General features: G+C 41.1%; 1 protein-coding gene across 6 annotated transcripts; it reads left to right on the top strand.

The window, feature by feature from the left end:
• The first annotated feature begins 830 nt into the window (after positions 1 to 830).
• Positions 831 to 23,514, top strand: SPICE1 (spindle and centriole associated protein 1). Of its 6 annotated transcripts, none has more exons than XM_040056340.2 (17): positions 831 to 1,103; positions 1,494 to 1,541; positions 2,384 to 2,530; positions 6,455 to 6,557; positions 7,327 to 7,448; positions 8,997 to 9,085; positions 9,382 to 9,521; positions 9,748 to 9,888; positions 10,641 to 10,906; positions 14,102 to 14,233; positions 15,016 to 15,163; positions 16,624 to 16,848; positions 18,850 to 19,229; positions 20,562 to 20,733; positions 22,083 to 22,179; positions 22,510 to 22,597; positions 23,387 to 23,514. In XM_040056340.2, the coding sequence occupies exons 1-17, from the start codon at positions 1,020 to 1,022 to the stop codon at positions 23,438 to 23,440; spliced, it is 2,436 nt and encodes an 811-aa protein (XP_039912274.1). In that variant the 5' UTR covers positions 831 to 1,019; the 3' UTR covers positions 23,441 to 23,514. The 6 variants fall into 6 exon arrangements, with proteins under 6 accessions (XP_039912274.1, XP_039912269.1, XP_039912270.1 ...); XM_040056335.2 differs by having other exon boundaries at positions 988 to 1,103; positions 7,366 to 7,448; XM_040056336.2 differs by having other exon boundaries at positions 988 to 1,103; positions 16,726 to 16,848.
• The last annotated feature ends 4,464 nt before the right edge of the window (positions 23,515 to 27,978 follow it).

Below are 27,978 nucleotides of genomic sequence, written 5' to 3'. Positions count from 1 at the left end.
TTTGCAGCACTTCATTAGAGGCAATTGCTGAAAGTATTTCTCTAATGCATTTTTCTCTCCTCGTGATTTCCATCTTCTCCTTGTATAACGTGCAAAACAATTCCTTCCCTCAATACATTAACCATTACCATCTGCATGAATCTTTTTACAACGACCCTGGTAAAGCCAGAATTACATTGATGGGGAACCTAAGCACCAGGAAATCTTGGTGAAACGAAAAACGTTTTGAATGAAAAGCTGATGACTTTCCAGCTCCCACAGGCAAAATATTATGCTCACACTGTAAGACAAAATGTTAACTGTAACCTTTTGGAGTAATTATATCATGTCTTCGCCTGTGTGGCAGGGAAGTGAAGGATCTGTGGCATATTCTGGGGTAAGTCTATAGAGAATATATTACACCCATGTGTAAAATAAATGACTCATTTCAGAACCACCAGTTGCTTTACAGAAACCAGAAATTCCTTGTGGCTAAGGAGGTGTACACCCTTCCTCGGTGGCACAGCGAACGACATCTGTTTGTTCAGTTTAAACAAGGGTCACTCCTTCATTTCCTAGCACCTTCATTTCATGGTTTGTGTGACATTCTGCTTCGTAACAGTATCTGAAATACATTTTCGCACGGGGAAACTTCCAAGGCTTCCTCAGATGGACACTGAGAAATACCTTTGGAGGATATTTGCAGCGAGGAGGGGTAACAGTGAAGTGAACGAGCAGAAAAATGAGATGGAAGACGAGTGACAGCGCCGGGAGCGGGCCGGAGCGGCCACGGCGCCGCTCTATTAAAGGAGGCGGTGAGGGGTGTCCCCTGCAGCCCTGAGGGAGGGCAGAGCCTGCTCCTTCCCAGCCCGACGGGCACAGGAGCCACCTTATTCATTCCGTGCGGGGAAGGCAGGAGCAGGAGGAAGAGGAGGAGGAAGAGGCGGGCGGAGGAGGCCGCGCTCCGCCCTCCCCTCAGGGCGGGCCGAGCAAAAGCGATCCCGGCGGCGGCGTCGCTCCCGCCCCTTCCTGCGGCCGCGATGTCGCTGCTCCGCGGGCCGCGGCCCCGCACCGCCGCCAGGAAGGGCCCCAGGAAGGCGGCGGTGGCCAGGCGGGACTGGGATGTAAGTGCTCCCCGCCGCCGGGCGGCCTCCGCTGGGAAAAAGGCCCGGGAGGCGCCGTGCCCACGGCTGGGGGAGCCACCGCCCTCCGAGGGGCTGCGCCGTGGAAAGCCCCGGGATGCGAGGGGGACGCGGCCGCTCTGGCTTCCCTGGTAGCGGCCGGGCCTCCCGCATCTCCTGGGGGAAAAGAGCGCGCTCGGGTTTGGTGGAGGTGTCGGTTTTGGTGGAACGCTCTGCAGCGCCATCAAAGTGCACGGCAGCATGCTGCCAGGCTAATTATACTGCAGTTTAAAAGTTGTTTGGGTTTTACTTTAAATAAAGCTTAAAAAAAAAAAAAAAATAAGTTTGCCGTCAGTTATGACTTCTGACGTGTTCCCTGGTTCCTGTTCGCAGAGTACCGTCCATGATTTGACCGTGCACCGTGCAACTCCCGAGGATATTGTAAGTTTAATAGCAATCCCTGCTCTGTCCCTGTGGCAAGGACATTTAGCTGGTTATCTGACGTGACAAGTGCTTACCATGCTTACGGGGATGTTTTCTGACAATGTTTAATCTCTTTTTCGAGCTTCTGAACATGTTGGCTCTTTAGTGCTAGTTTTTTGTTTATGATATTGAGCATCCCCAGGTCTGGCAGTGGGGGTTTTTCAGTTTCTTGTTCCCACTGGGAAGCAGTAGCTGCAGTTTTTATTTGAATAAATTGCGTGCCATCATAAAAGCATGAAAATGTAAATACATGAAAGGTCAGTGGATTAATTGAAGGTCTTATGTCTGCTAGGAAGGACTGAAAGATGTGCTTTATCTGAGGAGCCTCTAATTCTGAAAATACTCAATTTTTATTTTAACAGTTTGACGCAGTTTCTTTATACTGAATGATCTGTCTGTAGCAAAGAATTCACATACTGTGCGCTACACTGTGCAGATACTTTGCGGATACACTGTTCAATATACTTTTCACATACTTTTCATATACCTTGCAAAGTATGTGAATTCTGTTTGGGTTTTGTCTCCTTTTACAGCTGAGAAAACTCTTGCTGAGTCAGTGGTGTAGGGCAGACAGAAATTGATACTTTCCCCATTCACCTTTGGAGCTGCTGTAAATTTGACTGGTACTGATAGCATTTTTCACTTGTGGGTGTTTATGCGGTTGTCATTGGCACTATTGTGAAGTTAACATAAATCATTTTCAGTGTGTGAACGATAAAATCAAGATGAGCTCTTTAGCTTTGCCCTGCAAGTATTGCTTAAGATTGATTTTTGAAATGATTTCTTTTACGTTTCTGTAGCTCCGTCGCCGTGAAATACACAAATCAAAAAACAAAGCACTGGCACATCTGGAACTCCAAGAGAAAGCACTGAACAGAAAATTGAGGAAGCAAAAGCAACTGGGTGCAGATTCCTTGGAGAAAAGGAAATTGGCTCTGATGCGTGAGGTGAGAGCTGAATTTGCACTTGCAGCCTGCTGCAGGTGATCTGCAGCGCTACTGGGAAACTGCTCTTGCACGTGGAAGCCCCAGTTGCTCCTCATGTTGGATAACTTGATTTCATATGTGCATGTGCTCTGTGTGCTGCATGCATGCAGTGATTGGAGTAGACTGACAAACCAGCTGTTACATAGAGTTGTGCATTTGACCCAGGTTACCTGGCTGTGCCCTCTGTAATTCTGCAGGCCTCTCTTCATCTGAACAGGAACTGTTTGCAGAGTTCAACTGCTGTTAAAAGTATGTGTGTTCTTTGGGTTCTTATTGCCAGCTTGCCTTTTCTTCCTTGTGTCTAGCATTTTACTTTGCTGCCAACATGAACATTTCTCTATCAGGGAGGGACACTGCTTATTTAAACAGAGAAGGTGCAGTGTCAAGGAGGCTGAAAGGGTGAGGCAAGAAATTATTAAGGGAGGAAAACTGACAGAACAAGGATTGATGAGCTATGGCTGAGAAGCTTGTCATCTGAGGATTGAAAAAAGCTTATTCTCTCAGCATTCTAAAGCACTCTGACTGTAAATGTATTATTGAATTTGCTTTTGAATATTGAATTGTATCAGTAAACCTATGCCTAGGTAACAGAGAGAGTAGCTGTCACTGAAAAGTGGTGGTTGATCTCCTTTTTCACATGGCAGGTCATTCCTTGCCATGAAAACTAATCTGAAAATTAGCTTTCAGACCTCTGTACTCGAGCAGAGTGAGATTTGTTCGTGCTGGTAAGGAATGATGATGAACAATGTTCACTTAGCAGTTAAAATAAACTTGATCTGGTAGTTCTGTAAACATGCAATGGAGTAACCATCACAAACTTCATTGTTTTGTCTTTTGTAATTTTTCAGAAGTCTCTTTCTGATCTCTGAGAATATTCAAGCATAGACAAACAAATGGAAGTACTTAGAACTGACGATCACCACCTGGTTTTCTATTTGACTCCTGTTTCTCTGCAACCACAGTAGAATTTTTGTGTTGTGGATATTTTGCTAATCAAGCCTCAGACTTGGACTTTGTTACTTTGGTGCTCTTCTGCCAAGCATATTTCAGCAGAGTATTCAAAAAACAGTGTGAACCTCTCAGTGACTTTCCCTAATGCAGCCTAGTTTCAATAATGCTTCCACGTAGAAATAAGCTATAGGTCACAAAAGGTAGATTAGACTATATTTTCTAAGATTTGCCTGGGCTACCTGTTACGTGACTTAATTCTTTTGCAGGTGTGAAACTCATGTTTAGGAAATAGTCTTCTATATTTGTTGCTTGATTCTAATGAAAATGCACAAATCTGAATTCCTCCTGAGTGGTTTTCCCCTTTATAGTTAAGGGATTACTTTATTCAGTTTACTCTGTGTCTACCTCTGAATCAGTGAAAAGGAAGGCAAAAGGAAATTATGCCAGGCAAGGTGAAACAAATCTGGTTTTTGCTGTTTCAATCACTGAGGTATTCTTGCTTGTAGAGAAAAATAGAATAGAGTTACCATTTTCACATCTCCCTAACTTAAATCTTGTTAATTGCCAGATCCTGTTGTTCAGAGTAGCTGTGGAGACCCTGTGTCTCCCAGTAAAGCACAAGGGCTGAGAATTGTTTCCTTGCCTCTGTTACCTTGGTGATCTTGTTCTTTTAGTGTTGGCAGTGTAACTTTCTAAGCCTCTTGAATACTGCTCAACTGCAAAAGACTGGGAGACAAAAGCTAAGAAGGTGCTGCTATTTTTGTTTCTCATGTAGTTGTGTGTTGAACAGAAAGACATTAAAAAAAGAGTTATAAAAGGGATAAGCAAAATTTTAATATTTTGGGCGTTTGTCTGCCTGAAAATCTGAATGAAAAGATAAATGAGTTCACTCTGAAATGTAGGACTGTGAATGTGTAGGTACCATACTGATTGGCCCTGTAACAACTTACTTTTAAAATAATACTCTTTGCACCAAATTTGCACTTAATACTCCTTGCACCAAAGAGTAGAGGTAAATGGATTATTGTAGTGGAGAGATTTTAGGATGAGTCCAGTTTATTTTGCTTTGATAACATCTGAAACAGGAGGGAAGGTGATTTTTAATGAAATTCGTAGGTGATACTAAACTGGGACAAAGCACACTGCTCAGTGGATTTGTCCAGGGCATGTAAATGGGCCTAAAGGGGTTACAAAATGATGTCACTTTTTCTTCTCATCACAAGCAAATGTGAGCTAATCTACCTTGGGAGCAATGCTCTAAAAATGTTCATAATGTGTTCAGCAGGAGGGTAGAGCTTAGGAACCTGCTGATGCCAAAAAAGATCTAGTGAGGAGAGTAAAAACAAACTAATCAGGATAATTTTTGTCTGATTATACACATCACTCTAATTTTAATTGCCTTCAGGAAATGAGCCATATAAACTTTTTTTTTTACTTTTTTTTTCTTTCTATTTTTTTTTTTCATCTGCCAATCTGGTATAATAACTTTATCTACCAACCTGCATTGTTTTGATGGCTAAATGGAAAGACTAGATATAGTTTGTATGAGATGTGAAAACTGAGTAGTGGTCTGGAAAGGGAGATCTGTGAAGTGCTTGAAAAATGAATATTCCCTGATTTGCTAAATTATTATGAGATGTCTAATTTACTGCAGTGTAACGCAAGCTCAAAAGACTAGAAAAACATGGAAACTCAGATATGTAGGGATACTTTGTGACAGAACAAAGCATGTAGTAAAATAGAGGGTTAAGGAGAAACAAGTGAAATGCCATTGTCTAGAACTTTTTGTATGAGGCTAAATGTAAGCCAGCAAACTTACCCATGGACATGGAAAAGAACTCTGTGGAGATAACAGCAGAGAGAACTGTGAAACCATTCCAAAGCAGTTCCTTATTCCTGGAGGAGCAAAAATTGTCAGTGAGTTTTCAAATTTTGAGCAGGAGGGCATGCATGAGCCTTTTCTGTGAGGTCTTCTAAAGTACTCACAGTCTCTGGATCAATTTGATGAACCATGATCAAGTGGAAGTCACTTACTTATTTCCTCTCAGATGTTTAAGAACTTCTCCCCAGGTTGTGGGATATAATTTTACTAGTTTTCAGTTTCCAGCTTTTGAATGAAGCCAGGAGTCAGTGAGGAGCTTCTCATTGTGTTGTGCTCACTGAGCCCCAACCCCAGTCAGCTCCATTTGGCTCATGGTAGCTGGATGCCTCTTGCTTTGCACTCCAAGACATCTTTCCTTAGGAGGCACCTGTTGTGATGGACTTCAAATACTGGAGAGGGACTTTGGGAGAGAGAATTTGAATACAGAAGCTATATCTTTGGAGATTCCCAAAAGGTCTTCTGGTGCCAGATGCAGTCAGCTGTGTTTAGCTCTGCTGGAACTTTTGGTGGTATGTGGCTTAACTTTAGATAGGATTTTCAGGAGGCAAGACTGAGTGAAACAAGTCTGCTTGAATTGGTTTGAATCTCATCAAATAGTACCTGTTTTGGGTGTCAGATGTAGGTAAGTGTTCTGTGACTTGACATTGAGATCAAATGATTTGAGGATTTTTTTTTTTGGTTTTTTTTTTTTTAATTGCTAGATATGTCTTTGTTTTGATGAGCGTGTCATAAATGCCCAGCTTCTTGAGTCAGGCTGGGAGGAGAAGAGGGGCTGAAAGGATTTGTTGTAAAGAGTCAGTGCTGATGGGGGCCTAAGAAGTAATGTGTTTAATTTTTCAGAAAAACAGTATGAATTCTGGTTACTCAGAACCAAGTATGGTGTTCTGATCTATCTTATTTAGGATCTGATTGCGGAATACTAACTTTGCAAACGTTCTCTTGTCGACTGTTCTCTTAGTAACTGTTTTCGGGAACAATACCAGAAAAAAGGAAAAAAAAGGAAAGAATCAGTCCTGCTCAGTGTAAAGTTTCCTTATACACTGTGATTTCAGATACTGTCTGATCAATACCATTTGCAAGATGTACTGGAACGATCTGGTCAGGTTATGGCTGTGGCAAAAGACTTGCTTGAGGATGCTCCTCGCACACGAACAGGTAGAACATTTCGTCTGTATGTGGTAGCACATGTAAGATTAGCTGCTTGCCTTCCATGAATAGTCTTGCATTGCAAAGTCCTTTTTAACTGCTTTCATCTCATCCTCTAACATGGTACAATTGATCCCGTTCATGTTGGATGAAACACAGGTGAGGCCATCACCTCCCATATCAGAGGAGAGGGACTGATGGCTGGTAATTCCTGTGTTGGTCCGCTGTGGAATTTCACATCATGTGCTCTGAAACACCTCATGCTCACCATTTCACAGCCAAGCTACTGGCCTGTGCAGAGCAGCAGTTTGAGCTGCTGGAGGTTTTCTGATTCTCATTGCTCCGTGCGCTGACTCTTGCTCTTGGATATGGCTGAAGATTTATCAGCAACTCCTGAATGAGGCTTTTCCTTTTCTCAGTTTGGCTTGTGGATCCTTGTGCTGCTGGAAGGCAGGATTGGCTGTCTGTATATGAAATCTTTAACCTAGGGGATTTTCTCTGCAGGCTGCCATTCTCTTTTGTTCCTAGTGACTGTTTGATCCTGCAAGCTGCTTCTGCACAAGTGTATTTATGCAGCTGGGAAGGACAAAAGCTGGGTATGTGGCCCTGTGTACTAAATTAACCCTATGGTTGGTCTTTGGTTGTTGTTTACAGTGACATCCCTGTGACCTTTTTTTTTTTCTGTGTGTGAAGTACAGGAGCTTGATTTTCGGTACAAAGTGCTGCAGCATAAGTACAGACCCTCTGTGTTCTTCCCTGTGTTGTTTAATTCCTGTAGGATTTCCTAATGTAACAATGGCTCCTAACTGTGACCTAGAATCATCTCAAGGACCCATTGTACAAAAAAGTCATCCTCCCAGTCAGCTTTCCATCCTTAGTGAATCGGTCATGGATTCCCAGGTAATGTATATTTTCTTCCATGAATGCATGTCCTGTGGCTTTTTTGTTTGCACAGAATAAGACTATGCAAAGATAACAGTTTCCAAGCAGAACTAAATTGGATTTTGTTGATAACATTCATAGAAAACAAGGTTAAACAGAGGTGAGTTTCTTTAATGAAACTCTGGGAATCACGATTTTTTTTATTTCATCCTAGGATATGAGAAACAAACATCATTATGTCTTGTAGAAGCTCTCTCTCGTTAGCATACCCTTCTCTTTTAAATTCTGGAATTCTCAGGAAGAGTGCAATGTGATTACAGTCTAAGAGAAGAAATTCTGTGCCACTCAACTAATTGCTATAAATAATTGCTAAAATTCTGAATATGTGTCTGATTTTCCAATTATATCTGCATATATGGGGACACAGCCATTTGTATCCCAGTCCACTCCACAGCCCTGATGACTCCTGCAAGTTTAACTTTTAATATTTCGCATTATTTTACACTTATTCAGATTTGTTGTAAACGATTTTTAAATTGTTTAAAATTTAATTTAGTTTATTTGCCTTTGTGCTCTGTTTTCTTTTAATAACATGTTGTACCAGGAGTGCTCACTGGGGTTTGAGAACGGGCATGTGATGCTCCTGGAAAACTTCCCTCTGATGAAGACCCAACAGGCTGTTGGGAGCAAAAGTGATGGTGTCATATTCCCATGGTTCTCTACTCCCACTTCCTACTACCTTGCAAAAATAGCTGTGATTCAAATTGTGGTACTTCTGTGTTAGGTATTTTGGAGTGGCATTTGTTTTTCTTTTTTTTTTTAATATGAGGAGTGAACTGCAGCACCTGTGTAAGCTGTGTCACTGGATGCATGCTGCAGGATAAGCTGAAATTTTTAAAAGAAGCATGTACTGATTGTCTGCCAAGCTTCTGTGAGTTCTAAGGAACTAGGAAATCACAGTTAAAGGTTATCTGGTGAAACCTACCGAGAAGCTCAGAATCCTGGTAGTTTGAGAAACCTTAATTCCAAATTTGGTTGGTTGTATTCAGCTATAAATGTAGTACATAGGATTGTATTTTGCTCTGGTTGCATTTTACATACAGACTATAAATGTAATTTTGCTGGTCTCATTATGAAGTTGTTTAGCTTGTAATGTCAAATGACTGAAATTTTACAAACACCAAGGATTTAGGTTGGTTTTCCATATTTTGCCTGCTGCTTCTCTGCTTTGGTCCTGCCTTAACAGCTTTTTTTTTATCCTCTAGTTTGCATGGGTTTTCTTATTTAATATAAATCACACAAAGAAAATACTGGTTATTGAATTAGTCACTTCCTGTGTTATTTTCAGAGACAATTGTCAATATCAGTATTCCTTAGGTACTAAAGTCCCCCAGAACTTCCTACAAAGGGGTGTGGGTTTGATGTTTTTCCTGCATGGTATTTTTATTTTAAGTTTTGGAGGGGAAGACTAAGATGGCTTTGGTTTTTTTCTTGAAACAATTCCATAAAATTGGTCTCTAACTTCTTCTGAATTTTGTTTTGTTTTCTTTGTTGTCTCTTGAAAAGGCTCTTAAGGAAGAGGAGGAGGAAGAAGCATTATCAGAAGATGAGCACCATGACATTTTGGGTTTCAAACCCAGCATCAGTTCTGACAGGTCAGTACAAACACATCCATTCACGTTTCCACCTGCTTGACGCTGGAAACAGGTGGAGTTAAAAAGGGTGTTGAATGGGTACGATTAAGATTGTTCTGCTGTTTCCCTTTGCCCTCCTTTCCTGATCTCAGAATTCCAGGGAAAGGCCTTCTTGTAACATTGAGACTGGAAATGAAAGTGAGATGAGAACTCAGCTGGGCAGTTGCAGATAATTTTAAGAGCTCTGTCAAGATAGGTAATCTGGAATCATGCCATTGTCCTGTTACAATTCACTGTCATTCTTGTTTTGAATGTAGGCTACTTCGGTTGTTGAGAGAGGAAAATTCCTTGGTGAATTCTCAATTGTGGGTTGAAAAGGATATGAGAAAAACCACCTTATCACAGGAGTCAAATGTGCCTTGGACTCCAACTGTTTCTCCTTCATTGGATCACTCAGGTGGGATTTGCCAAATCACAGCAAGGTTGTTGGGCTGTTCATGGGATCCTATGCCTGGCTGGGGGTCAGAGACAGAAATGTGTGCTGATTTGGCTCAGATGGATCTCCAGACTAAAAAGCCAGCTCTTATCATAAAATTGCTCTAGAACATACTACTATTAGGAACATGCCTGAAATATTTCACATGTGCTTTTTTGTTTGTTTGTTTGTTTTGTGTTTAAATCAGCCCTCAATGCTACCAGTGTAATCAAGAGAACCCGTTCAAGACTTCAGAATGAGGATGAAGAAGAGTCTGTAGACTCCAGTGACATTGTGAGACAAGTGCTGAACCCAAACTCAAGGAAACAGAAACAAATTGCAGCAAAGAGTTTAGTACTTTTAAAAATAAAATACGCTTTGTCCAAGGTCCTTAGTGTCATAAGAAACTGTGGGCTGGAACGGATCTTTGGAGTTCATTGCAGGGCTAATAACAAAATTTGATGAGAGGGTCCTTGAGTCTTGAGCTGGTTTTGAGGCTGGATGTTCCACAGCTCCTTGTCTAGTGTATTTCCCCTGTGTTCGGCACATTCATTGGCAAAGCCAACTCCACAGGAATCTGGGAACCATAAAAACAGCCCTTTGATGCTGGTCATGGAGTTCTCTCCTGTGCAGGACTCTTGTAGTTCTGATCCAGCTTTTTGTTCCGTGCTGCGCAGATTAAGGATGCAGTTCAATCCCCTTGTTCTACACGTTCGTGTGAGGGGACTGACATCAGTTCCAAGCTGTAACATGAAAGGAGAGTTGCTTACTGAGTATGAGAAAGCAGCTGATGTTTTTCATTAGCAAACTATTTCCATGCATTTAACTGGAAAGGAGAAAAGTACAAACAAGTGTATCCAAGATAAAAGCACCAAACAGTTGCGCTTGAGAGGTACTACTGTGGCAGAAAAAATATGTGGTTTTGGAGGATCTGAAAATAGCTGGAATGACTGGGGGACATTCTTTGATGGTCTGTTTCATCTTATGGCAAGAGAGGGCATTTCCTTTGATGTACTTCGATAAACAATGCAATTTCACCGGTACTGCGAAGATCTCCGTACAAGTTGAAATTCCAATGACCCTTTTTTTCTTCCCCTTCAGTGAAAAGAAAGCAAGCTGCACAGAACTCTGCAAGACAGAAGAGAGGTGATTCTCCAGCTGATTTAATCCAGACTGACTTTCAGAGGGACAACAAACCCAGCCTAGATGTTCTCAACCACATGATCCAGGAAGTCGAGCATGAACTGGAGGAATATGAGCGATGCACAGGTCGCGAGGTCCAAAAAAAGGAGAGAAGTGAAGGCCTGTCGGGGTTTACTCTGTCCCTGGTGAACGCTCTCTGTCGTTTGATGCGCTACCTCAAAGAGGTGGGAGACTTAGAGCTGCTCCTGGAGAGGGAATGAAGCAGGATGTAAGGTTGTTTTACAGATGGGAACTTTAGTCTTTTCTGCCTTCCAATCATTTTACACTGAACTCTGATTATCCTTGCTTATTGCCTGGTCTGCATGCAGTTGGGAGTTAAAACTTCTGCTGTGTTGGGAACTGGTCTGTTAGGAATTGGTATCCCTAGGGAAAATGGAGGAGTTGACTGCAGTGAAAGTCTCTCAGTGTCTAAAAGCAGAAAATACCAATTGAAATAATTTTAAATTTGTTATTTACAAATACTCAGAGTTGTAGCAGGGTAATAACTACAGCATTGTTTACAAATTAATTTTCTTCCTTTGCGTCCCAAAGGTGATGCTGTTGTCACCAGAGCAGTGGACCCAAATCCCCTATTTTCCTTGAGAGATTCCTTAGTCCTCTTTTACTATCCATAACAGAAACTTTACCTTAAGCAAGAATGACCTGAAGTGCTCTCACTGTAACAGTGCACAGCTGGGAATGAATGGAATTCCATAAAGACCACCTGTGTACCATGTAGAAGCTTTTTATAAAAAGGAAAAGGGTTAAAAATGTGTGTTCTAGTTCATCTGTATCCCAGAGCTCTCAAGAGGCAGCAATGCCTCACAGAATCATTGGGTCTGTGTGACATTTTAAACCAGATGGTGACAGTTCCTGCACTCTTAATAGGTACAGCAGAGTGTATTGTCTAAGTGCTAATGCTCTATTTCATGGAAAAGGTGATAGATCTCTTGTGAATGTGGAACTGTCTTGTTTTGGTTCCTTTTCAGAGTGCATAATAATTGAAAGGGGGAAGCCCATCTTCTTTTAAAATTCTAATTTTTGTCTTACCAGATGTATAATAACTGAATCTTTCTATTACTCTGTATTTAATCTGTATGGAAGAATTTACTTTGATTAAGTCCTGGAAGCAAATAGTAAATTATCCAAGAGTGAAAAGCAACTGCCATCAGGAGATGAACTTCAGCTGAGAAAGTCTTATGTTTTAAAATGAGTTAATAATGATTGGTCTTTATTAAAATTATAATAAGGGAATTAAATTTGGTTGTTTTGCAGATCTTAGAATTTCAGTAGAATGTTTTCTGTTTATTAGGAATACATCAATTTAATAGCATCTAATTAGTGTTTTAAATGTAATTGCAGTTAGATTGTCTTTAATTTTTCTACAGAAATGAGTTATTCCTGAGCCTCAGACTTCTTCCAAAGCTACTCCCATAATATTTCTTGTGTTACCATTTCATCCTTCCAGAAGTTGATTATTGCTTGCAGAATTTTCTGCCACAGTCATAAATTTACTACCTAAATTCTTAAGTAGCAATATGAAGAAGTCACTCAAGCTGCATAATGCGGTTCATTGTATTCAGGCTTGCTTGAGATAGGTACTGCATTCATAATTTAAAGTGACTTTTCTCCTTTTCAGGGAGGTTTAGTTACAATTAGAATTTGAGAATTTGCTGGGAAGAAGCCCAGCTTGTCAAAGTGTTTCCTAAAACCTGGTCCCTGTGATGCCAGACATAAATGAAGTACTTGTGTGCACCATCTGTCTTGCCTAGCCAGCAGAGTTAGCAGAATTCCAATGCCTAAATTACAGCTGGCAGTGCTCTTTAAGAAAATGACATTGCAGGGGATATTTAGAAAGCCCTTGATTTTAGTTAAACAGTCAGTCAGGCTTCTTGAGGTTTCAAAGCTTTTAGAGAGATTCCCTTTATTTCCTTCCAGTTTTGCTGCAGAATATCAGGATTGCAATAAAGGATGTTGCCTTATTTATTCTCAAAATTGTCTCTAAAAAGTAGGAAGAGAAACTTGATTGTAGGACTCTTCCATGAAAGTGTTTTTGTTAAGTGATTAACAAACCAACACCTGTAAGAAGGAAGTAGTGGATGCAGAAGAGCCTAGAGAAAAGGAGGAAAATAAACTTCTGAACTGTTTGCAAAACTGTACAAAATTCTTAGAGGAAATGGATAAATCTGACTTGGTTTCTAAACTAGTTTTTAGATCACTGTCCAAATGTTAGAATGAATCATTCCCTTCTCACCCCCATTCTGCTGAGAAAGCTGCTTCTTTGCCAGGCCCACATGATAAAAGGAGTTTGGGCATATTCCCTGGATCTGTGCTGCTCTGTTCTCCCTATCTGCTGCATGTTCTGGTGCAGTGTTAAAGCTCACGTGTTTAGAGCCATGTCCCAGTGGGCTGGGATGAGAATACTTCTTTCAGGGTATACCAGACCTAAATCCTACCTGGGGATAGGAATGGATCTTGACCCTGATGTTTTCCCTGATAAATGTAAGACAGCTGCTTGGAAGCTTTTCCTCCAAGACTAGGTTAGTGCTGTGTAGGATTAGTAGAGACAGTAGCTCATCCAGATCTAAGGCACCAGAAGCCTCATCACTGCTGTGAGGGTAGAAGTGCTTCTTTTGTGATATCTAATTTCTGAAAAGAGAGGACCAGGTAGAGGGTTTTTAATCCATTTTCTGAGCCAGCATGCTTCACTTGGATCAATACATAAAACCCAGTTCTCTGTAGCTGGAAGAGAAACAGAAAATGGATGGTTTGCCTCTCACATACTTAAGGGAGGTATGCCTGTCTTTGTGTCTAGTGGCAGTATCTGTCAGTTAGTCTCAAAAATATTCATTTATTCATTCATTTCATGTGGATGCAGAGCAGTTTGGTCATCATACTTTTGAAACCCTTTAGGACATTTTTCTCTGATGGAAAGCATTAGAAAGCAAGGACTTTCTCCTTTACTTAGTCCAGTTTGTCTTCATTAATGAATTAGGGAAACTAAAGATCAGGCACAAGTAGCACGGGATGCTGACAAGCATCAGCACATCTGGAATTACTTGATTCCTGCTTGAAGATTCAATAACTTAAGAAACTGTATCTGTGCAGAGAGAAATTACTTTTAATTAGATCCTGTAAAAGCTGTAAAGGCAGAAGAACAAGGATGTCTAGGGTTCCCTACAGTGTCCTGGAGGAACAAACAGTAAGCTCTCTTGACAGTTCTCAAGGTCAGACAATTTGATTTTGTCATGAAAGTAATGAAGTTTAGCAATAGTGGGAAGAGCTGTTATATTATGATGCCATAATGACTCATTCCTGTTTTCAAATATGAGTCTGTTACTGGTTTGTAATAAGTTTTTGATTTTTTTCTCCCTCTTTAGACTGAAATGCAGCTGCATGAGAAAGAGATGATGAAGCAGCAGCAGGAAGAGATGTTGAATGAACACAGAGAACTGATTGATGCTCTGACTGCTGAAGTTCTTCAAGTAAGGGAGGAAAACATCACTATGCAGGTACTGAGCCCCCCTTCCTTTCTTCCCCATCAGGATTTACGTGTTAGAATTGAGTTCTGTTGCAAATATGGGCTGAGATGCATTGTCTCGTGTTCTGGAGATTTTAACCAAACCAAACAACAACAACAAAAAAAACCCACCAAAACAACAACAACAACAACAAAAAAAACCACCACACAACACAAAAACAAAAACAAACAAAAAACCAACAAAAAAAAAATAACAACCACCAAAACCAGAAAGAAAATGATAAAATTGAATGAAGAGCCAAAGAATCACAGTAGCAGGTATGGGTATGAAATGTTTGGAAAGTTGTTCATTTATCTTTATTTAACTTCAAAGCCTGAGAAAGTGCTGGTTCTGTGAAACTGAGCTTTTTTTATCCATCTAAAAGTTTAGGCATCTTCCGTCACACTTCTATACTGTTAACACTACTACTACTAACACTTTACTGGAGCAATGAGTAGATGTAATACTACATTTTCCTTTTTTTAGTTTTCCGTGGAGGTAGATTTGATCAATGGCTACATTTGGGGATGGTGCAATTAAGAAACCTCAGCAAAGAAGAGATTTCATGAGTAAGAAAAGGCAGAACAAATAATTTACAAATGAAAAACATGGGGACGATAATATTTAATCCTCACTGGAATCCTACAGAATCATGCAGTAGTATTAAGAGGCCATTTTTTTTTTTCAGGACTGCTTGTATATAATTTTCTAATTTATGTTGGTAGGTCACAAATTTCTGTAATTCTGTGAATGTTTTTTTTTTCCTCCTTTAGAAGAAGCTTCAGGAGTATATGACAGTAACAGATCAAAAGCTAATGTGTCTCACACAAGCATTTAAAGGCCTCCCTTTGGTAGAACCTGAAAGAGAACAAAGTCCAAAGCATTTTGGAATTGCAAGCAAAGGTCCAGAAAACAGCCAAGGTGTGTACCATGAATGTGAAGGATGAAAGAGGAGCTGTTAGTTTATCACTGTAGTGGAAAATCTGGTACATAATAGATGTCTGCTTGCACAAGTACCTCTCGCATGAGCGTGAATGTCACTTCTGTAAATTCACATGCCATGGGTTCTGCTGTGAGTACAAACAAAGGAGAGTAGCGTTCCCCACATTTAGATGGCTTCTAAAGTCAGTTTCATTCTGAGGGTCCTAAAAAACCCCCCAGAAGTCAAACCCAGCAGAATCAGGATCTCGGCTTCGCGTTGCTGAGCAGCCTGAGAGGCAGAGATTGGCTCTTCCGTGAGACGCTGGAGGTCGCTGCTGGCCATGGCAGCAGCAGCTGAGGCACGGAACCAGCCGGGCAGAGAGGTTTGTGTCACTTGGTGTTTGTGGCTCTGTGTGAGAGGGGAGTGACCGGCTCAGTGATGTGTGACATGGAGACAGGCTAAGCTGAGCCGCTAGATCGGTGGCCAGAATAACAGACATCGTTCACCTTGGACTGTTAACCACCTTTCGCCACTGAGTTTTCTCCCAGCTGTATTTCCTGGCCAGTTTTTAAATGCGTTGCTTTTGCTCTCAAGGTCAGTAACTTCTTGTGAATCCCGAGATTGCTCAGAGTTACTTGTGTTCCATAGTTAAGTGGTGGTTTCATAAATCTTTCTGTAGCTAATTTCTTCCTGGAAGAATTTTCTTCTTGGGAAGAAACCACATACCAGATCTCTTTTTTTTTTTTTTTCCCTTGGTGATTGACCCAGGCTTTGTAAAAGTAAACAAAAGGAAACTATTCTCCAAAATATAAAATCCAACAAAGCACCCCTCAAAAAAACCCCAACCTAACACCCAAATCTTCACATTCAACAACTCTGCAGCATTAGAAATCTTCTTTCCTTAGTTAAATAGAGAAGAATAACTACTTTTTTTTTTTTTTTTTAACTGAAGAGATGTCTCATTTGAATTAAATGATAACAAGATCTGCAGAGCTCAAAAAAGCCTTGAATTGTTTTCTACAGCATTGTTGCCATCAAATTTATACTATGAGGCACTAGGACAAGTGCATAGGTCTGATTTACTCAAGAAAACATTACCAAATGCAGCTCAAACACCTGTTCAAGTCATGTACCTGTAAGTCTTGTGCATGAGCTGCAGACAGATCTCATACTGCTGTCCTTAAATTGTGAGGCTGTGTGTAAGAGTTCTTCTTGCTCTTATGGCCAGCAAAGATTTATAATTTGCTTGAGTGAAAGAATTCTGTACCTGGGCATCAGAAGAAAGGTAGAAGTGTGTGTGGAACATACTCTAGTCTGTTTTTCAGGTATCTGAACATAAGACTTGTTATTGATTTTTTCCTGCATTGCTATTGCACTATAAGTAAATTTTGTTCCTTTTTTTGTTTGTTTGTTTTGTTCATTTGTTTAACTTTTATCCTGGCTTTGTCTTTTTCTTTAGAAAAACCTGATTTGACCTTCTCTGAGCCCAGGACTGATGCAGGCAATAGGGAAAATAGGCTGAAATTTCCACAAGAACAACTTTCTTTCACGTTTCGCCCAGGGTCAGGTCCCTCAGATGATACAAGACCTGGTAGAAGCTTTCCAGCTCACATCTTCCAGCCAGCTGTGCTGTTGTCACCACCACAGCAGAAGAGCAGTCAGGAATTGTCTTTCCTCCAGAATGGTGAGATCTCTCTGACTGCAGTAGACTTAGGAGTCTGTGTTTTGTGTTACTGTTTCAATCTCCCACTACCTTTGGAGATGTATTTTCCATGAAAAATTTTTTAATCTATGTGCCTAGACATATGGGCCTTATAGCTGGAATATGCTACTGCTGCACCCAGATATGCATTTCCTTTGTTCCTGTGCCTGTTGCTAGGCAGCCTTTACACTTCCTGTTTTCCATCTCCTGGCAGCAGTCCTGTCAGTGGCAATCCAGACTGACATTTTTATTCTGTACTCATTTTGATTATCGTGTCTGTGTGATTGCTGAAGCTCTTTGTCGGTGACCTACAGCACATTTCAGATTTCCATCTGCTGATGGTGTAGTCACCCTCCATCACCTTTGATGGTGGGACCGCTGAAGCCTGGAACTCCTCTGTTTTTGCAATGTGTGCTGCAGACACACACGGATGTCTATAGGCTGTGTGCTCCTGCTTTGAGCCAATCTTCCCAGCAAAGAGGCTTTTGGAAGCTGCGGGAGCCAGGCTCCCATTTGGTTTCATTTAACACACAGGAAAGGATTGAGGAAATTTAGGTGAAATTATGTGGTGCTAGATAACCAGGCAGCTCAGTCTTGTCTCAGTATCCATAGGCTTTATGCGTTTTTTAGGTTAGCTCAGTTCTGGTTCATGGGAGGAAGAAGGTTCATCAGGGTGATCAGGGAAGGTGTTTCTCCTTTATCCTTACTGAAGTGAGCAGAAGGAAGCATTCTGTGATTCTAAAACTGAGCTGTTGCCTGCTGCAATTCTCACTGTAAGCACATGCATCCCGCTGGACATGCCAAGGCCCTGGAGAACACCCTTGAGAGGCAGAGAATTACATCCATGGCCAGATGAAGGAGGCTGACAAGAAGGAGGGTACAGGAGCAGTATTGCAGGTTTCCTCATTTTTCTTCCCTTTTCAGCTGTGTTTTGTAAGCATTTTCCAAGTCAGAAAAATAACCGAAAGTCTTTTAGGTTTTTAAGGAGTTTGCTGGGCAATTGGAAGTTTATATCTAATTCAGCCACTTGGTGGGCTGCTATGAGAAGGTACATAAACAATCTGGAGGAAATGAACTAAAGGTCTTGTTCTACAAAGAGCAATGTCTGGTTTCAGTTCCTTGGAGAACTGTCAGATGTCTTCTGACTTTTGAAACAACAATGCCGAACTGTATTCCAAGATTTCTATAAAATATATTGTGACTCTCTTAAAACTGATGCTAAATGGCCCAACAAATGTTGAACTTAATGAATGTTTCTTTATGCTCAAAGATTCATAAAACACATTTGAGTGTAAATTTTAAAGTGTTGATCTCTGCTCAAGAGGCAAAAACTAAAGCTTGTGAAGGAATGGGCTATTTGGTGTCTGAAGCATAGAAAATCTGGTTTTGGTCACAAAAGTCAAGTTGAACTTAGCATGTAGCAGCAGACAGTGCTGTGACTGTAGTCATGTCTCTGTGATGTGTTATCTCTTTGCTGATGGTGACCACAAAAAAATACCTGACTACTTTTTTTGGCCACAGTGCTTCCTCTTTAGGAGCTAAGTAGTCAATGTATTATCATGCCAGAAGTCTTGCATTTCTTTGGTTTAGTATCCTAAAAGTTTTGTTAATAACCCAGTATATAAATATCAGAACTGAACAAAAACTTAGTTTATCAGGTAAGGTATCTGAATTTTGGAAAATGGTGAACTAAGATATAGTATTTGATCTGTCAGCTAAGAAACTCAGAACAATTTATCTTCTTAGTGACTTCTCTGTGAATCTCTAATTAAATCATTTAAATGTAAGACTTTGCAATAGGAAATACTCACCTGGCTCTTACAGCAGGATATTGCAGAGACTGGTTTTGATCAGTACCATAACACCATTCAGGCCAGATGTTACAATTCAAACTCCTGCTTATTAGTAATAAAGTCACTATTAGTTTTCTCAGTGAGGATCACGTGTCACTGTCCTTACTGTTCCTTTATTTCGTGTTTGTAGTGTTGGCAGCCATTTCCCAGTCTGCTGAAAGAGAACCATGCAAGGAAAGGAGCTTTCCTTCCTCCCTGAGGACGCAGGGCACAACTGAGGGAAACTGTCCCATCTCTCCAAGGCAACTAATTCCTCCTGCAGACAGAGACTTGGAGAGTTCCCATGAGAAAATCAATCTGTCCTGCCCAGGTGACACTGGAAAAAACAGCACAGCTGAAGAGTTCCTTCAGGATGGTGATCTGCTGGGACAGATAGCAGAGCTCACACGGCAGAATGCTCTAATTAAAGCTCAGCTGAGCAAATCCAGAGGTGACCCTGGAGAAAAAAGCGAATGTCTGCATCTGCCAGACCTGACACAAAATCCTAATCCAGACTCTTCACAAGGACAGGTCAGAATTTAACAGAAGAGGAAGGCTAGATCTCCATTCTGCTGATCAGCTTTCCCATAGTTTACTGGTGGTTTTTTGTCTTTCATGTTGTCAGTTACCATTTGTTTGCTTGAAGACTTGTGATTTTTATTTTTATTATTCCATAAGCAGATCAGCAGTAGTTTCTCATATTGGGCATATGCTGTACATGGGTTCTGAAGACTGTGCAGCACATTTATAAGGTTATGCTGCAAAAAGAGGTGGTGTTGCAATGTGATCCAAGCTCTTGTAGTTTGGGTATTGTTAGCAGTGGAAGCACTGCACCAACCCACAGCTTCTTGTCAACCTTGTAAAACCCACATTTAAAGCCATGTTGACATCTCTTCTGCTGCTCTGACCCAGAAGCAGATGAGATTCAAGTTAGTGCAAGTGCATCTTTTGCAAATGTTTGATCATAGTTTATGTGCTTGTTGGATCTGTCTTGTCAGTCCTCTTCTGTGAAAATCCCAAAGATTTTGGGAGAGAGACCTTGAAGGCTTCAGTTTAAGTGGAAAAAAAAATTAACCTGCAACTAAGCAGTTGCTCAGTAGGATCCCAGTGAGTGAAGTTAATATCACAAAAATATCCCTGCCCTTGCTATTGTCTTTTGTTCTATCACAGTGTCTGATTGACTGTTAAATTAAGGATCCTAAAGATTTTTAATTGCTTCTTTTAAACGTAGGCTGAGAGTGTTGTCACTTTCCACATTGGGTTATGTTGTTTAATATTTACTCATTTGGTTGTACAAGGTGAAGCAAACTCTTAGTAAGTTTGTTTCTGTGGAAGCAATTAGCAAAAGGGAGGGCAAGAGGTCAAAGCAAGCAAAACCTGGCTTAAAGATGAGTTCTAGGACACTTCTGCTCGAAAACTGCTTTTGCTTCCCCACACCTTCCTGAATGTGTGTCTCTCTGATTAGGCATATTCCTAATTGTAGTTAATGTTTGGTGTTTATTGGGTTTGGTTGTTGGTTTGTTTTGGGGTGGTTTTTTTGGTTGTTGTTGGTGGGGGGGTTTGTTCGTATGTTTTGGGAGGGGTTGTGAGTTTTTTTATTTCTCAAATTATGTGGACAACAGCTGTATTTTTCCTACTTGAGGGAAGACCAGTATAAAATACTGTAGTGTTTAATCAGTTGAGGACTTAGATACAGGACAGTAAAAGGGCCAAAATCAGATTTTTTCACAGAAGTGCTCATAATTATATTCACTTTCAGTTTGAAAGCAATGCATAAAAGTACTTGAAATACATTGTATGCCCGCCCTGAGGGTGAAAAATGTAAATTTTCAACTGGAAGTAATTATCCCATTATCCAAGTAGAGTCATCTCACGGTATCAAGGAGCTTGGAGGAAAGAATAGCGGAGCTGAACCGCCAGAGTACAGAAGCACGGGATAAACTGTTGCAGTTGATAGACCAGCAGAAATCAGCTGCTGCTGACATGGTCCCTCCAATGCTGTCTCCTGTTCCAACCCCATCCCTGAATTACACTGGTAAGTACTCAGCTTCAGCCGAAACAAAAACTAGTAAGACAGTGTTTTTCTCCTTTGGAGAGTCCTTATCTTACTGGATCAGTGGTTGTGGTTAGTCACACTTGCTGTTAATGACTGTGTGGTACAAACACTTCTTGCTTCAGTGAGCTAAAAATGTATCAGCTATACCTCTGCTAAAGTTTTCTGCTTAGTAATTAGTCTGCTGCAAGTCCTGAGCTTCATGTTAGACCTGTTCTTTGCTATGTTCTTGTCTGAAGAGCAGATGCTGCATTTGGACATTAGTGGGAGCTTATTCACAGAAAGGGTTGTGAGGCATTGGAATGGACTGCACAGGGAGGTGGTGGAGTCACCGTCCCTGGAGGTGGCACACAATGCCTTGGTCTGTTTGACAAGGTTCAGAGGTTGGAGCTGATGATCTCAGATGTCTTTTTCAACGTAGTCGATTCTGTGACAGTCGTTGGTGGGCAGCACTGGGCTTTCTAATCAGTCCTCTATCGTGCAGAATCTTGAGTGAAAAAGACTAAAGTATTTACATCAGGCTTCTAAAACTCATGGGTCATCCTATTCTCAACCACATTTTAGATTTTGTCTTTTGGGTACTCCTTCCATCAGACTGTCTTGCTCAGTTACTGCCTGTGCTAATAGAAAGGACCAACTGGAGCCTCCAGTCATGGAAGCTTAGGGAATATACTTGCTGGTTCAGGATTCACAGATTAGCTGCCATGTGTAACTATAAAAAAATTTACTTTGCAGGAGGTCAGGGCTGCTTTATCTTTTCATGGAGTCATTGTCATTAGAAGCAGAAGTGCATGTGACCGTGTACACGTGCTCTGTGTGGGACCCCTGTCCTTTCCCCTTGTGAAACCACAGAGGATGTATAAAGGGGGAAGGACTTGGAAAGAGGAAGGAGGGGGAGGAGGAAGCATTGTGTGGGCATTTGCATGCAGGTGTCTATGCAGGGACTCAGGGGTTGGGTCCTAACACTTTCAATGCTTGTTTGGCTGTTGTAATGTAAATTCAGCATGGTAAGTAAAATCTTAAAGGAACAAAGGTGAGAGATCATAAGTCTCTAAGCCTTTAATTGCCAAAAACCACAGAAAATTTAGCTGTGGAAGAATCATTCTGTATGTGAATGTTGTCTGTAGTTGTTCTGAGTCTCTGTTTTCATTGTCAATCGTTTTCAGAAAGTGGGTGTGAGGCTGATATTTACCTGGTGCTTTATTTCTGCTTTGTGTATCTGTGCAATTGGGAAGAGGTTGTGATGCCTCAGGAAAAAATGGTAAAATAAAATGAATGTAGTGCAATGTTGCTGTGTTCTCATCAGAATCAAGCAATTATTTATTGTCTAGAAAATGCAAGGAGGACAGTTGAAGTGTCTGTTCCCGTGTCAGTGGACAGCTCCAAGGATGACAGTGCTCCCCATGCCAGTGTGACCAGTATAAGAAGGTAAAAGTTCACCCTTTACTATTTCATATTTGTAGTATCTTAATTGCCCATGCAGCAGGAATTGAACACAATGGAGAAATTGCCATGTGTTTTTCTGGCTTTGTGGATTTTCCCTTACTTTCTCACATTAAACTCTGCAGGTGGGACAAAGGTCTAATAGCTTTTTCACAAATTCCTTTGCTTATTTTTAAAGTATCTGCAATCTGACACAAGACAGATGTCATGTGCTGTTGAAGACTGCTGATGAGGGGTCCTAACTCAGGATCAGAGATGATATTCTAATAGTCACTTCCATTTTTCACTTTTTAATCTTATTTTGAATATTTCCAGGTCTGTAGGAGACTCCAACAAACCTTGTTCATCTTCAAGTGCCATGTCAGAAAGTGCTAAATTAACTTCTGTCAGCCAAAGATCAAAGGTGAGACTGAAAAAATCTTCAGCCAGAAAATTTTAATGTTGTCATAAAAGGGAAAAGATTCATAAGATGGGTGAAGGGAGGAGAGCTCTGTCCTGTTTTAAATAGCCCGAGGCTATTATTAATCAAATTGTGACAGGTTGGATTATAGACAATTTGTAAGAAGAGGCCTGAGAACTAGTGACATTCAATATTTTCTGCCACAGAGTTGTTGCTTACCAGCAAGCACCCCATTTCTCCTGTGGCATCTTTGTGTGTTAGAACTGGAAACCTTTGGAAGACTTTTCCTGGTGACTGCAGACAATCTCAAGGCTTGATTATGATGCACTGGTAGGGCCACAGTCAGGAGGCAGGCAAGCTCTTACCTAGCTGTTGCACAAGTCAGTTAATGAAGGATGAATAAATCCAGATGTAAAGAGAAAGCCCCAGTCTAAAATTCTGACTCCTGATGTGCAAAGAAATGGATACCCTCCAGTGGTACAGTCTGATAAACAAATCATAAGAGCTGTTTATAGGCTTCAAAGCAACCATGAGGACAAATTAATAACCTATTTCCTGATGTTCAAAATAACCCAGATAAGGACTGATAAAGAGAACAGAGTTAGGGCCCAGGACTTCCTATCCTGACAGCAAACTACATCCCTAGGAGGGAAATTTGAGATTATTAAGTAGGTGGTGTGACTCCCTCCATGGTGCCAATGGCAGACAACAGTCCTAACACGTTGTTAGGGCACATAGGAGTTTATGGGAATCTTACTGTATGGGAATCTCAACTGGTTTCTTCTTTTACAGGTAGAAAAGCAAAAAGAAGAAGGATGGTTTGCATTGTCAATGCATGTTATGTAAAGGAAGCTGAGCTCAAGTCATGTATTTTTAAATTATTTTTTAATGAACTGCAAATAAATCATAACCTCTCTCTACAGATGTGCAGTTTAATTCTGAAGAGTGTTCATGTCAGTGCCAGTAGTATGGAAAGATCCATGTGCTTTACTGTATTTGTGCCCTACAGAACACTCTGGGACGTGCTCTGAATGAGTTTCTGAGCTGGACATGCTGCTGTGACCTTACACCTTTTCACCGAAAAAAATTCCTTCATTAGGTGGGAAACTCAGGCTGCTGGAGCTTTACAGCTGAGCACCTTGATATCTCTGTTAGGTGTGCTGAAGGCAGGAGGTTTTAGATATTGCCTGTGAAACTTTCTGGAGCATTGATTTGCACAAGATACAGGAATAAAATGTCAGGAAAAACTGAGATGAGGGAAGGTACCTGCATTGAAAAGGAACCTGGAGATTAGGAAGCCAGTCTATTTCTGGTGGATAAGGATGTGCATAAGAAAGTATTTGTTCCTTCTGTGGTTTACAGTTGCTCCCCAAAAGTTGTGTTTTCTGTGCAGCTGACACATTAGATATTGCATCTGGACTGGAGGATTGCTTTTCAAAAATCTCGTTTTATATTTTTATACTAAATATAAAGAGACTATTTGAAGTTGAAATCCGAATCTTTATTTGCTGTGTACTAAAGTATGTGCTCTTTTATAGAACAGAAAACTGATACAAATAATTGTATTAAGCTGGTTTGCTGGGTGTTTATGTAATATTCTAATGACCGTGGTTCTTATATTGGTTTTATTTGACTTTTTAAAGTAGTCATTATTTTACTAGTAATGATTACCTATAAAACTTAAAACGGAGGAAATTATTTGTTATCCGTTCCTTATCTTGTAGTAAACCTTGACAAAAATATTTATGATGGAGAGCTAGCAAATGAAAGTTATTTCCAATTTCCCACCACCTCCTCCACAGCCTGTGACTTCCTGTGGTTCAGGCTGAGATCACAGTGTTCTCTGGCTAGAAATGAGCTGTCCTAGGATGTCATGGAAGTGTGTTTGCTGGAATACTGAAGGCTAGTAAAGCTCAAGGCAGTGTCTGAGAAACTGCTAGCGCAAAGAATTTTAGGGGGGGGGTTGTTTTGTCTGTTCTAGACCAAGAAACAAAGTGCAGCTGTTGCTGGAATTCGACTCAGCAACTCAAGCTTTGCTGCCTGATAACCAGGCTGGCCTTTACCTGTCTGAAACAAAATGCTGACTCTCACTGGATTGACATCTGCTCTTGCAGGGAGCTAGTCTTCCTGCACACCTGTTGCAGGCAACCAGATTTTATATTTCTTTGTGTGTACATAGATGCATAAAAGTATGTTTGGTCAGGCCTCATACTGACCACAAGTCTCATTTAAGTGAATTCCCACTCTCACTGCCCTGCAGGCAAGGCCAGGTTTTTGCTCCTCGCTTCATCTCAGTGAAATACCCTGCTGTTAATATCCTTCTGTCTCCTGGTCCCAGCAGTGAGGGGAAAGGAAAAAAACCAACTCAATTTGTCTTCTTGGCATCAGTATTAAGTGGGCACAGCACCAAGCCTGACAGTTCAAGAAGTGACTGGACAAGACCGTCATGTCCATGGTGTGGTTCTTAGGGCTGTCCTGTGCAGGGCCAGGAGTTGAATCCAGTGATCCCTTGTGCATCCCTTCCAACTCCGAGTATTCAATGATTCTATGATCTTTTGCATGTAGAAACTTACAGCCTTTCAGATCACTTCCCTCTCTCATATATGGATGAAGGGAAGCTAAAAAAGATTAATGGCCTGACATCACAAAGAACTTGCTGCCTTAGAAAAGCCTTGTTGAAGAAAATCCAGTTTCATCTTCCCTTCAGAAAAAGTAGGCAGGATTCAGGAGAGATTAAAAAGAATATATATATAGCAGCAGAAAGCCGAAAGTGGCAGCAGGTGGCTGGAAAGCTGCAGGGAGGAGGGGAAAGCAGGAATGTCTGGTCAGAAGGCATAGCAAGGGCAAGTCTGCACAAAGCCTATGTCGCTGGGTGGTTTGTCTGCAGCTGCTTTGGTCTTCAAAGAGCTGCTGCCAAGTGAAAGGGATAAGGCTTGCCCACTTCTAACCGTGTGTTTCCTGTTACAAATCTGGAGGACGAGAGAGATCCACACATCTCTTTTGCTGCTTTCTTTTCTGTTTGAAGTGTTTTTACATCTCCATGCCCTATCAACTTCCTGTTTGCTATTTCAGGGTTAAGCCAAGCCCGTGTGTGATGATTGTGTGCCTTCCATTAGTCGGTGAGTGGCAGAGGTTTAGGCTGTGTGTTGTTTGGCTGCTTTCCTTTGTCACCTCTCCCAGGTCACGCTGTAGTGGCTGAAGTCCTGCAGGAGCACAAGGCTGAGGTGTGACAGCAGCAGCTCACAGAAATGTACTTTGGCGTCCAGCATGAAAATAAAGATGCATGGGCTTATGTTAAATGATGTAACTTGAGATTCAGTTTTGTTTTGTCTCCAAAGCTCAACACAAGCCTGAAGAGAAAATGCTATTGGCAAATTTAAAAGAGAGTGTATATGTGTGAAGAGAGATGAAGTGTTTCTCTGAAGAGTAAGTTCCTCTAGGAATGCTTTGTAGAAAATCTGTGAGAAATCCCAGGACAGAAGTCCTCTCTCTGTGTCCCAAGGGGTGTTCCCAAGCAGATCAGTCTTGTCCTGCTGCTGCAGCTGTCACGTTTCCCCATGTGCCACCAGCTTGCAGAAATTTTGTCATGTGAGGCTTGGGCTTGAGGCAAGTTACTTGGGTGTGTTTGAGGCCCAGCACAAGTAAAAGTTAAATGGCACTTCCTTTTTAAAAAAATCCATGGTTTTAAACTAAAAGAATGAGAGATTGAGGTTAGATGTTGGGAAGAATTTCTTTACTCAGTGTGGTAAGCCTGTGGGCATCAGGCTGGATGCAGAAAGTGAAGGCTGGGGATGACACCAGTCTCTGTGCCTTACAGAAATGCTCCTCTCAACAGTCAAAAGTGCCTCATCATTTCAAATGCATCTTTAGCTGAATGAGGGAGAGATTCTGCTTGAATTGGGAGATGTTTGTAAATCCTTTGCTGGATTTTCTGGAGGAGGTTAATGTAAAGGGGAAGAGCTGTCAGCTGGGTAGCTGGAAACAGTTTGCATGGAAACAAGTACCAGTGCCTCAAGTACTCCCAGTCCAAGCCTGGCCGCTCTGCCACGTTCAGAGAAGTCTCTCAGTAGCTCCTAGGGCTGACAAATTCACAGCAAAACTGAACTGGTTGGTCAGCAGGAAAGAAGCCAACAGTATGTTCTACTTGTCTTTTCTTTGTAAATTCCCCAAATAAATAATTTTCCACACTCCTCTGGCTGCCATTAAGCTAAGCTCTGGCACTTAGACAAGTTCTCAGGTTTCTGTCAACAAGTCATCTTGGGCTTTTCTGCAGTCCTGTTCACTAATGACTTCTATTTCACCACTTGTTCAGTTTATGTGTTTCTTATGGCAGGATATCCAGAAACAACTCCCTGAAATTATCAGAGTAAATAGGGACAGGAAAGCATGAGGCATCCAGCCAGTTCAAACTTTAATTAATGGGCTATACCCATGCCACTCACAGAGTCTAGGAAGGAAATTATGCTTTAAAGATTTTTTTTTGAACATGCTATAAAAAGTTTTACCAATATTTCTTCAGAAAAATAAAAATGGGAAAGCAGCATAAAGCTTTCCCCACAAGAGTCTGATTAGGAGATACTAGAAATATTAGTCAGAAGTCCTTCAGGAGAAGGAAACAAATCTTCCATATCTCAGTGTGATGATCTAGTGCTTAATGATAGGAAATGAGAAGCAGATAAACAGGAAAAAGAGGAAGGAGCTGGCAGTGAAAGTAAGGTGGGGAAAGAACAGATCACCCAGAGCAACTACTCTGCGAGGCTCTGATACACATCATTAACAATAGAGGCAGGAAAACAAGTTCAAAGAGGACTTCATTTCAAGTAGGTCTTGGGTCAAATGAGAATAATTAGCCATCCTTCAACTCTTGTGGCAAAAGGAAAACATTGGCTTAATTTTAATGACACTTTCATGGCTTCATTTATGTTCTCTGTTCACTATGCTCCTTTATTGCCCTCCACTGTATATAAATTAACACATTGGTTTTTTCATCTGTTAATTTTGATCAGTTACAAAGCAAACTCTGAATAATCAAAGACGGTAGAGGGTCTCTCTCTCACTTCTTGCAGTGCTTTGCAGACCAAGGTGCTTAACTGAAGATATTCACAGAGCTCCAGTTTACATGTCCATTGAGTTGCCTTCCACAATTTAGGATGTAGTGGCGCAGGGGCTTCCTCCACTGACTGACAGTACCCAAGAAAGCAATATTAGGGGGAAAGTAACCAAAGGGAATCATGAGTTTGTAATAATGCAGCTCCTGGTTTTTGGGTCACTGGGTTAGTTGTTGGGGTGGTTTTTTCCCTGCATTTCTGCTTTTCTTTTCCCCAGTTCTCACAGGGTTCCCTTGATGATTCTCTCCAGCCCATTTTACTACAACTCCCTCTAAT

This window comes from Hirundo rustica, chromosome 2 (assembly GCF_015227805.2).
Source record: "Hirundo rustica isolate bHirRus1 chromosome 2, bHirRus1.pri.v3, whole genome shotgun sequence".
Taxonomy (NCBI): domain Eukaryota; kingdom Metazoa; phylum Chordata; class Aves; order Passeriformes; family Hirundinidae; genus Hirundo; species Hirundo rustica.
Note: the sequence above shows the minus strand (reverse complement) of the source record. Positions and strands in the feature narration are given on the sequence as shown.